Here is a 12,500-nt window from a genome sequence, read left to right as displayed (position 1 = left end):
GTAAGCTGCTGAGGACACACCCCTGGTCTCACAGTAAGCTGCTGAGGACACACCCCTGGTCTCACACTGTAAGCTGCTGAGGACACACCCCTGGTCTCACAGTAAGCTGCTGAGGACACACCCCTGGTCTCACTGTAAGCTGCTGAGGACACACCCCTGGTCTCACTGTAAGCTGCTGAGGACAGACCCCTGGTCTCACTGTAAGCTGCTGAGGACACCACCCCTGGTCTCACACTGTAAGCTGCTGAGGACACACCCCTGGTCTCACAGTAAGCTGCTGAGGACACACCCCTGGTCTCACACTGTAAGCTGCTGAGGACACACCCCTGGTCTCACAGTAAGCTGCTGAGGACACACCCCTGGTCTCACACTGTAAGCTGCTGAGGACACACCCCTGGTCTCACAGTAAGCTGCTGAGGACACACCCCTGGTCTCACTGTAAGCTGCTGAGGACACACCCCTGGTCTCACTGTAAGCTGCTGAGGACAGACCCCTGGTCTCACAGTAAGCTGCTGAGGACACACCCCTGGTCTCACAGTAAGCTGCTGAGGACACACCCCTGGTCTCACTGTAAGCTGCTGAGGTGAGGACACACCCCTGGTCACAGTAAGCTGCTGAGGACACACCCCTGGTCTCACTGTAAGCTGCTGAGGACACACCCCTGGTCACAGTAAGCTGCTGAGGACACATCCCTGGTCTCACACTGTAAGCTGCTGAGGACACATCCCTGGTCTCACACTGTAAGCTGCTGAGGACACATCCCTGGTCTCACACTGTAAGCTGCTGAGGACACACCCCTGGTCTCACAGTAAGCTGCTGAGGACACACCCCTGGTCTCACTGTAAGCTGCTGAGGACACACCCCTGGTCTCACTGTAAGCTGCTGAGGACACACCCCTGGTCTCACTGTAAGATGCTGAGGACACACCCCTGGTCTCACTGTAAGCTGCTGAGGACACACCCCTGGTCTCACTGTAAGCTGCTGAGGACACACCCCTGGTCTCACACTGTAAGCTGCTGAGGACACACCCCTGGTCTCACACTGTAAGCTGCTGAGGACACACCCCTGGTCTCACGAAACCAAAAAAAACAAGATGGCAGCGGCCAAAACGCCAAATTAGAGGCTTCAAAACATGAGCCCACAAAGCAATGGGTGATGTCACACTCACTCTGTCCATCTCTTTCTACAGTTAATGGCAGGGGGACTTATTATTAATCATCAAGACGACAGATGTCACTCATCAGGTTAACTCCGCCCCTATGGGTGCGTCCCATTTCTCTTAATTGCATCGCATCCACGTTTAGCTCACTTGCATCTTGTCCTTGCGTCTTAGTCCCTCCCACCGAGGAAAACCGTGCGAGGAGAGAGCGAGAGTGTGGTGTTAAAATGGCAAGTAAACGCTCTTTCATGTAGCTTTGTATAGGCACAGTCCTAGGTCTCACGCAGGCACAGAACGTGCGTGCTAGTTCACGACTCTTCTCGTCCCTGGTGCCACAATGGTGGAACGAGCTCCCCCCTTCTGTCAGAACGGCCCAATCACTGCCCATCTTTCACTAAGAACACGCCTCTTCAGGCTACACCTGGGCGCTTCTTAAAAAAAGCAACTTTCAACCAATGCTACTTATTCCTAAGTATTCTTTCAACTAATGCTACTACTCCCTAAAAAAAACTCTTAGCTGGTGCAGACTGTGTTGAACAGTTAACACATTGGGTGCCAGCCATGTTTTCATTCCTGTAGGTAAGTTGTGCCAGGGGTGTTTTTGACGATTCTGGCTCATTTTAGAACAGCCGAGGATTATTTTCTGTTAAGAATTCATGAACATCAATCATCTAAAAATAACTAATAGAATGTGTGCTTTCTCTGTCTAAAAGAGTTAGTTTGCAGAGTTAGTAGTTATGTAGATATTAGCCGTTGAGTACAGCATGGTTTCAGCGTCTGGAAATTTATTCAGAGATAAATGGCTTTTTGTGAAACAGTCACTTTAACCATTCATTTTTGGCATCAGTAAGACCGTCAGACATTCTAAACAATAGTTTTGAACAGTAATTTCCTCCATAACAACAGGAAACACCCCTCTCATTCAAACTCCTCCCTCCGTGTGTCTTCTCCTCCTTCCTCCTGGCTTCAGCGGGCGTGTCAGAAGCGCGTTGTGCTGCCTGCCTGTCTGTCTGCGTGCCTGCCTGCCTGCTTGCCTGTCGGGCAAGACGAGTCTGAAATGGATATGGATTACTGTAAAATCGCGTCGCCATTTCCTTGAATGGCTTGCTTCCGCGGTGTGTGTGTGTGTGTGTGTGTGTGTGTGTGTGTGTGTGTGTGTGTGTGTGTGTGTGTGTGTGTGTTCGCGCGTTGCTGCGCGGCTCTGGGGGGAAGGGATCTCTGTCCGTTCTGTGTGTGTGTGTCCGGGCGAGGCGGCTGCTTTTGTGGCTTTTGGGTCCCGTGGCTGTGACTTCTCTCGGTCTCTGTCGCCACTTAGTGGTCGGTAAAATAGATTACACACATGCTCTTGCTGCAAATACTTATCTCGAAGATGTAAAAGGGGTTGATTGATGTCCCACTGTCAAAAAAAAAAAATCTTTATGTAAGACGAGTTAGTCCGTCCTTGGCACTTAAGCGCTGGATTATGTAAGACGAATTAGTCCGTCTCTGGCACTTAATGTGTTAAGCTTAATTTATACTTATTATAAAGTGTCGCTCAGCACATGGTCGCAGACGAAAAAGAAAGTGTCTTTCATGGTGTTGCATTTATACTTCAGTGAATGTTCGCCTCGTTCAACGGTCACGTGACACTCGAACGCTATAAGCAGACAGCCAAGAGAAGAGAGGGAACGCACAGTGAAACCACCTCGGAGGCTAGATGTAACGTACTTGACTGCAGCCGCATATAAACGACACACAACCACACAACTCACCTCCGCTCTCTCTGGGAAATGCACAATGTTCTTTGTGATTTTCACGAAGTCATACATCAAGGACAGGCTGATAAAAATAGCGGGGACACGTTCATTCATTTCAATTGAGTGAAAACCAAAACAAGGAAGTCAAGCGCGTGCCGTCTATATAGCCAATCAGACTTGCGCGATACTATGAAGTAGTCAGCGACACTAGACATTTCACCAGGTATCAGACACTGCTGCTCGCCGACACTTGAAAGTGTCGACTCAAGTCCTCATTTCTGTCGGCGACCGTTTCAAAAGTGTCGGCAGACGAAGCATAAATTGGGCTTTAGCTGGTGCAGACTGTGTTGAACAGTTAGCTGGTGCAGACTGTGTTGAACAGTTAGCTGGTGCAGACTGTGTTGAACAGTTAGCTGGTGCAGACTGTGTTGAACAGTTAGCTGGTGCAGACTGTGTTGAACAGTTAACTGGTGCAGACTGTGTTGAACAGTTAGCTGGTGCAGACTGTGTTGAACAGTTGATTTCACTACCGTACTTATTGCTTTGGATAAAAGCATCTGCTAAAAGGGGCGGCTGTAGCTCAGGAGGTAGAGCGGGTTGTCCACTAATCGCTTTGGATAAAAGAGGTCGGTGGTTAGATTCCCGGCTCCTCCAGTCTGCATGTCAAAGTGTACTTGGGCAAGATACTGAACCCCAAATTGCTCCTGATGGTGTGCCAGCACCCTGCGTGGTAGCCTGCCACCATCGGTGTGTGAATGGGTGAATGTACCTACTGATTGTAAAGCGCTATATAAATGCAGGCCATTTACCATTTAAATGACGTAATGTAATGTGTGTAGTAGGGTTGTCAAAAGTATCGATAGTATCGATAAAAGTCAATACTAAAAATTTGAAACGGATACAATACTCATTTGCAACAGGTATCGATAGTATTGATAAGTATCAATACTAAAAATTTGAAACGGATACAATACTCATTTGCAACTGTATCAATATCAGCAGTGCTTTCTCTCTTTTTCCCCCCCCCCCGATTTTTTATCCCATTTTATCCCCCATTAGTGCTCATTTGATTTCTCAATCCTGGTTGCTGCTCCACCCTCTGCCGGTCTGGGGAGAGCCGAGACTGGCTCCATGCTTCCTCCGAGACATGGGCAGTCAGTCATGGGCAGTCAGTCAGCCGCTTCTTTTCACCTGACAGAGGAAGCTTCACCGGTAGGACATAGCACGTGGGAGGTTCACGCTATTCCAACCAGTTCCCCTCCTTCTGAACAGGCGCCCTTCACGACCAGAGGAGGAACCACACTAGCAACCAGGATATTGCATGTTTTTGTGAAGGGGGTTCCTATATGAAGGAAACCCCCGGGAGGCACGGGGAGAACATGCAAACTCCACACAGAAAGGCCCTTTTGCCGACCCCACCCGGGCGGTGGGCACTCGAGGACATGCGGACGTGCACGCATTCCTTCAGCGTTCACCTCATCCCCAGGTGGGAATCGAACCCACGACCTTCGAGCTGTGAGGCGATAGTGCTTACCACTGCACCACCGTACCTCCCTCGTGCTTTCTCTTAATGAAAAATCAAACATAGCACTGATTTCTCCCTCCCTGTCATTGGTGGGTATCTTTTGCTTCAACGAGTTCAAAGTATTCTGATAGGCTGATGACTAAGGCAGGGGTAATCTGTTGTGTTCTGATAGGCTGATGACTAGAGCAGGTGTAATCTGCTGTGTAAGGTCAAAGTTTCTAATGAGTTTTATCAGGCCTAGATTATGGAGAAGCGTGCATCTGTCCGTCCATCTGTCTTTGTTTATTTTTTAAGCCTCTTGATGTGTTGTCATCCTGCCACGTGGTATCGAAAATGGTATTGAGTATCGATATTTTCCTGGGTATCGGTATCGAAGTAGAAATTTTAGTATCGTGACATCCCTAGTGTGTAGTCTTTGCAGTGTGTTCAAGTGCAACTTTTTGCACTCACACACACATGCACACACGCACACACACACTCCCACACACAGGCACACGCACACACACACACACACACACACGCACACACACAGACACACACACACACACAGACACACACACACGCACACACACACACACACACACACGCATGCACACACACACGCACACACACACACACACACACGCATGCACACACACACACACAGGCACACACCCACGCACGCACACACACACACACACACACACACACACACGCATGCATGCACACACACACACACACACACACACACACGCATGCACGCACACACACACACACACACACACAAACTGGTGTCGGCCATGCTGTAAACAAGGCTACCTCTGTACGGCTATAAAAAGATTTTGGAATGTTGCTGGGTGTGTGTTTTTCCTTAAACCACACAAACATACACACACACACACACACACACACACACACACACACACACACACAAGGGAAGTTGACTGATAAGAGTCACAAAGTGGAGCTTTGTTTGAAATAACACACCCAAGGGAGAGAGAGAGACAGAGGGAGAAAGGGGGGAGAGATAGAAAGATAATACTTGATTCTGATTGGTCAGTCACGGCATTCTATTATTATTATTTATTTATTATTTGTTATTTCTGTATAGCAGACCATTGCCATTCTGACAGGCTCTGGAGAATCACTCCAGTCATATCAACCTGCAGAAAGAAGTCTGGAAAATGTTAGCTCAATCACGACAGCCAGTTACGTTAGCATAGCTTTCTGTAGTAAGTAGCCGGTTACGTTAGCGTAGCTTTCTGTAGTAAGTACCGTTTACGTTAGCGTAGCTTTCTGTAGTAAGTAGCTGGTTACGTTAGCGTAGCTTTCTGTAGTATGTACCGTTTACGTTAGCGTAGCTTTCTGTAGTATGTACCGTTTACGTTAGCGTAGCTTTCTGTAGTAAGTAGCCGTGTGATAAGCAGGATAATTGGGGATCAGGACTCATTGCTAGATTTAAGCAATATTACACGAGAGGGTGTACTTTAACCACGGTGAAGTACACGCTCGAGTGTAATATTGCAATTATTTAACAGTTACCAACAAAATACAAGCTATAAACATATGGTGTTCATATTTTGGGGCCATTTGCGCTCAAAATAACAAACTTTTTGCCGTGTGTGTTCGTCCGAGACAAGAAATAGTCCTCGTTGAGTCAGCCAGACGTCAGCCAGCCGATATGCTCATCATCACATGAGTTAACTGTAACAAACAGCTGATATGCTCATCATCACATGAGTTAACTGTAACAAACAGCTGTGCAGAAAGCAGCATCTAGCTTACAGCGCTGATGCTAAATTGATTGTTTTATTGTTAATTTTAATTTATTTGGCAGACTTACTGTTGACAAATGGGTGGAAGAAGAGATAAACAACCAAGCTGCTGGTTTCCACACCGGTGTTTTTAAAGGAGGAGAGGGACGGTAACGTATCAGACTGAAAATACTGCCTGTCTGAGATGAAAGAGGCTTGAGAGGCGGGCCATAGCGTAGCATTTGATTTGACAGTTCTGGGCACTGGAGTTGGCGTTGGCCAATCCTGGCGTGTTCCGCCCCCAAATCGAGTGTGTTCTGGCGCTAAGAGAGTGGGTTCTAGGAGAGCCAGGCTCTACGAGCCTCGTGCCACTTAAGGCCTAAACATGGTCGTCCGTCCGCCTCGAATTGGAGCCGTCTCGCCATCTGCCGTGCCAGCTAGCCCTACATGCTCGGACGCCACTACGCCCTCCCTCCCTCCCTCCTGTGGAAGCTCCGTGTGAAAATGGCGGAGATTGTGTGCCAGGCAGTCTGAATGAAATTGAATGTAACGTTCCCAATTCTATGTATTAAATTCTAAAAAACGACGCTCAACATTTGGGAAGGCTAAGCCACACAACTAGTTCGTTATAATCTAACATCATGCTTTGAAATGCGACTTTACGACGATGAGCCAGGGCAACGGCCAGTCACAACTCTCCTGCAGCTGACGTCACGCACGTATCGTCGCCGTGAAGTCACATTTTCGAGCAGCCCCCGTCAGCCAACGGGGCCCCCTCCCTGTAGGACGGCGCTCCACCCGCCATCATACGGGGAGGGCGGGGCGAGGCTCTGACGGACGACCATGTTTAGGCCTTTACGTTAATGTTATTCCCGGAATGTGAGTTTAACGAACCAGGTACATATCCTATGCATTCTACAGCAAATGAAGACACTACCGTTTGTTTTATTTTGTATGTTACATACTTATTGGCCAAGTTATTAGTTAGTTTATTGGCTAGAAATTGTGCCAGGTTAGGTGGCCATCTTGCCTGCAGAATTTTGGCCGCTGCGGTTGTCTGCTGTCCAGACCGATAGAGACACTGCGTAACGCGTCATCATTCAGAAGCCACGCCCAAGACGGGGGAAAACAGAACCCCCCCTCCAATCCTGGCGTTCTCCTATGTCGCGTGCATGGTTGCGTGTTGCACAAAAAGATTGTATATACGGAAGATGAACACTCCAACTTACTTCCTTGACAGCTAGATCCACATTTTTCTTCCCGCCAATTCTCAATGGCTTCCTTGTTTTGCTCAGGAGTTCAAAAAAACTTTAACTGGCGATTTTTTACATTTGTTGTCTGCGCAGCCCCACCACACAACAGCTTTTAGCTATGTTTAATTCAAGGAAAATGACGCTGGTGTGTGGAAATGAAATTAGCTTTTCCCCCGTGATGGGCGTGGCCTATTTCATGCAGTGTCTCTATCAGACAACGTGGGTTAACCCTTTCAAACACAACATCAACCTGGGAATCACTCTGGTTAGACATTGATCTGAAAAGGGTACGAGGGATCAGGATGTTGGTAAACAAAATGGCTTTAACACATTTCTGGGTCAAAATATAAGCTTGTGATGTTTAGTTTTTGAGATATTAACTTTTGTTTGGTCCACCTTTTCAGCTTTATTTCATACTAGTTTCTGCTGCAGTGGCACCCAGAAGTGCCTTTTTGTTGTCGTGACTCGTGATGTCACGCTGAGTCTGATAGAAAATGAAAGCCGAGGGTAAAGGAGGGAGGGATAGAGAGAGAGAGAGAGAGAGAGAGAGTGAGGGATAGAGGGATAGAGAGAGAGAGAGAGAGAGAGAGAGTGAGGGATAGAGAGAGAGAGAGAGAGAGTGAGAGAGAGAGGGATAGATAGAGAGAGAGAGAGTGAGAGAGCAGTGTTTATCCAGTTAGCAGTGGGACACTTAGCTAGCTGTCAGGCTAATTGAGCCCTTAGCCTGTTGGATTAGCCGGCCAGGTTCAGACCAGGGTTAGCTCCTTCTGTTTTTAGCTTCAGAGTGAAACTGGGATGTTTGTTTGTTTTCCTTCTTTAGCTTTGACTTGTGAGCTTTGGGTTCTGAGGGATGTGAGAGTAAGCCCCCGTTCACACCCTACGCCGAAGCAATGCTCAAGCCACGCTGAAGCTACGCTGAAGCCATGCACTTTCATTTGGGCGTCCTTGTTAACAGGCGACAGACTTCACACCAGCCGCATGCGTGCCACACTCAAGCCACGCTGAAGCTGAGCTGAAGCAATCATTCAGGATTCTGTTTATTTTCCAACCATGAAACGTGAAGCTGCCAGGCATGAAGTCAATACAAGTTGTGGGCGCGACAAGGAAGCGCCAAGCGAGGCGCTGAGGAGAAAGAGAGTGCTTCTTGTGTGAGTGGGACCGGTTTAATGTGACACTCAGCTTCTGTTCAGCGCAGCTTCAGCTCTGCTTCTGAATAGAATGAGATGGAAGGCTAATCTAGTAGTGTCTATAATACTAGTCTCTCTCTCTCTCTCTCTCTCTCTCTCTCTCTGTCTGTCTCTGTCTCTCTCTCTCTCTGTCTCTCTCTCTCTCTCTCTCTCTCTCTCTCTCTCTCTTTCTCTCTCTCTGTCTCTCTGAGGGAGTGATAGAGCAAGTCAGTTCGGGTGTGAAACTCACGCTGAGCAAGCCTGTGGTTGCCATGGAAACGAGGGCACGTGACCACGGCGATGGTCCCTTGGGAGACAGACAGAAAGAGAGGGAGAGAGAGAGGATGGGAAAAGAACATAGAGGGAGATAGAGTGATAGAGAGACTACCAGCTTCAGTAAATCCTGCCCCTGAAGCGTCCCAGTGTTCCAATCAGGAAGTGTGACTTTTGCGGGGATCTGTACCAAACAAAAATGTTTTCTGAAGTCTGTAGAATATGAGGTATAGGCCGGGACATCTCTGCAGCGTCACAATATTTCATTTAAAATGGTATTTTGACACATTTCACCTTTAACAAATATTGGGCCTCTTGCGTTTTTAAAATTGCCGTAGGCCATATTTGCAATTATGACCACATTTCTATCTTTTTTTCTGCCCTACTTCCAAGAACTAAATAAAAGGTTGTAAAAGTGTTGACCGTCACTATCTTCAATCCAAAACATATTGCTATGGACGTTGAAAAACAGTGTGAGGCCCCTGGGAGTATCTGAAGGCGTTCCTCAGGGAACGGTGTGAGATCCCCTGTGGTTTCAGTGCAGACTGCAGACATGGTTCTTTCTGAGAGGGCTCAACTAAGAGCTAAGTCCAGCGGAGGTACAAAGGGAGGTTTTCTGACCTTTGACCTTGTGTGACCTTGTGCGCAGGTGTTCACCACCTACTCTAACGAGGAGTACGACCGGCGTAATGATGACGTGGACCCTATGGCCGCCTCGGCCGAGTACGAGCTGGAGAAGAGGGTCGAGAGGCTGGACCTGTTCCCCGTGGAGCTGGAGAAAGGTGTGCACACACACACACACACACACACACATGCACACACACACACATGCACACGCACGCGCACACACACACGCATGCACGCGCGCACACACACACGCGCACACACGCACACGCGCGCACACACACACACACGCACGCACACGCGTAATTTTACACGTAATGTTTATGCGTTTTTCGCAAACGCATGCATAAACGCACGCATGAAGATAATAGAACAATTTTGTCACGCGCGCACATGCACGCAGACTATGACGTGCGCAAACTACATCACACGTGACAGCAAGCTGCGCAGCATAGCTACTTACAGCGTGTACACGTGTGGCCAATGTTGGAGAAATTTCGTTACGCGTTCACACACACACGCATTCACAGTTTTTGATACTTCGCCACCGGAAGTGTATCTGCATCGCGCACAACAGTCCGCGTACATGAACGCCTCGCGTACTTAGCTTCTATCTTATTCTATTTCCATGTTTTATTTTCATCCAGTTCAAAATTTGTAGTTTTGTCTGTAAGTAGCTACACTACGCAGCTTGTTGTCACACGTGATGTAGTTTGCGCACGTCATAGTGCGCGTGCGTGTGCGCGCCTGACAAAATTGCCTATGTTAATCACGCAGGCACACACACGTTGCTGCGCGTGTGTCCTTGAATATTGACTTTGATATGGCGCCATACACACGCGCGCACACACACACACACACACACACACACACACACACACACACACATGCACACACCCACAATGACACCACAACAGTCCCCTAGCTAACAGTGCTAACAGAGTGGCACACACACACACACACACACACACACACACACACACACATGGCATCAGGCTAGCTAACAGTGCTAACAGAGTGGCACACACACACACACACACACACATGGCATCAGGCTAGCTAACAGTGCTAACAGAGTGGCACACACACACACACACACATGGCATCAGGCTAGCTAACAGTGCTAACAGAGTGGCACACACACACACACACATGGCATCAGGCTAGCTAACAGTGCTAACAGAGTGCCACACACACACACACACACATGGCATCAGGCTAGCTAACAGTGCTAACAGAGTGGCACACACACACACACACACTGTTAGGATGACGTCATCATTCCTACTTTGACGTCGTCATTCCGACTATGATGTCATCGATCACTGATGATGTCATGGTTCATAAGTGTCTTTCATGCCTTTCGCTAGTGATGTCATAGCACAGGTGATGTCATGTCTCTGATGATGTCACAAACGGTATGATGTCATAGCACAGGTGGTGTCATGCTCGGATCTATAAAGGCCTGTTCCGGCAGGCTCTGGCCAGTGATTCATAATCTAAACTAGGATCATACCAATCTCAAGCAACGTCTGCAACCTGCAATTCCTGCAACCAGCAACTTCTGCAATCTCTCTGCAACCGTTCCCAAAACCTCGAACAGTTCAGCCCCAGCCATCAAGCTACCAAGTTCCACAACACCCCAGCTTCCCCAGACCTACCAAGTTTCCCGTGGTCACCAACTACCCGCGAATAGATCCACACGTCTAACCCCGATCCTGACAGTATGAATCACTCAGAAATGGATCTAGCGGGCAAATTTCTCACCCCAATCAAGGAGGAGGCCCCCAATCACTCTGAAGCGGATCCAGCGGACACACTTCCGCCAGTCAAGGAGGAGGCTCCCGAGACCCCAGTTTCCCCGCCGGCCACGTCAGGCAGTCCACCAGGCGACACCTCCCTGCCAGCACTGATTTCTACTATTTCTGGCCTGGGCACTCGACTCGCGGAGATGCAACGGGAGCAGGCGCTCCTCGATGACATCCTTCGGGACGTGCTCGACGGCCAGAGGGAGGCAGCTTTCAAGGCTTCCCTCCTGGTTGGCCGGCTGGATCGTCTCGACGAGCTAGGCCCCCAGGGCGTCATTCCGCAGTCTCAGCTGGATATCTCCACTCATCCTGATATCTCCACTCATCCTGATGTCTCCACTCGTCCCATCACGTTCGGAGACTTGCCGACAATACTTGAGCTGATTGCCCAGCAGGAAAAAGCAATCCAGGCGCTGGTTTCCAGGGCCGATGATCGGGACGCCCGCCTGGTTAGCACAATCCAGGCTCTGGTTTCCAAGGCCGATGATCGGGACGCCCTCCTGGTTAGCACAATCCAGAATATAGCTTCCACTGCCCAGGATCAGCTCGCCCTCCTGGCGAGCAGGCTAGATCGTCTCGACGGGCTAGGCCCCCAGGGTGCCATTCCGCAGCCTTCTGCCCCTCCTGCCCCAGCTTCCGAGCGCGCCGTCGTTCCGGAGGTTTCCAGACCTTCCAGACCTGCTTCTAGCTCTGCCTCTCGGCCGCCTCCAGCTGCTAAGGGCATATTCTGGGGGGGAGTTCGCGTCATCCCAGAGCAGGGGCAGCCGGCCGACATCTGTACCAGCAGCCATCTGTACCGTGATCTGACCGGCAGGGTTCGCATCACACCAGAGGAGAGGCAGCGCCGTTTGGACACCCGGAGCTGCCTGTACTGTGGTCGAGCCGGGCATTACCTCTCCTCCTGCTCCCGGCGTCCAGTAAGTGGTCCCACCGCTCGCCGGCCCGTGGCACTCTCAGTGGATCAAGACTCTACGTGTCCAGCCGAAAGATTTGTACGGTTGGGTAGCGCTCCCTGCAGGACCCAGGAGTGGCAGTGTGTCTCCAAGAGGGTTAACGAGTTGGAGAGGACTGTCAACCGTCTCATTGGGAAGTTCAATCGCTGCCTGCAGATCGGCTCCGTCCCCCCGCAGGGGGCCTCCGAGTCTGCTGGCCCTGAGGCACAACCTGTGGACCTGCCCCTCGCCGAGTCTGAACCTGTACCTGAGGCACAACCTGTGGACCTT

At 49.6% G+C, this 12,500-nt stretch overlaps 1 protein-coding gene across 1 annotated transcript in view; it reads left to right on the top strand.

Moving 5' to 3' along the window:
- The window catches only part of LOC310788609 (neurabin-2-like), an 84,947-nt gene that overhangs the window by 44,539 nt on the left and 27,908 nt on the right, over positions 1–12,500 (top strand). The window contains exon 8 of the mRNA XM_083650136.1: positions 9,495–9,627. Within this exon, the coding sequence (XP_083506262.1) occupies positions 9,495–9,627 (133 nt within the window). The remainder of the gene's footprint in view (positions 1–9,494; positions 9,628–12,500) is intronic.

This window comes from Poromitra crassiceps, assembly GCF_964638095.1.
Source record: "Poromitra crassiceps genome assembly, chromosome: 13".
Lineage (NCBI taxonomy): Eukaryota > Metazoa > Chordata > Actinopteri > Beryciformes > Melamphaidae > Poromitra > Poromitra crassiceps.
Note: the sequence above shows the minus strand (reverse complement) of the source record. Positions and strands in the feature narration are given on the sequence as shown.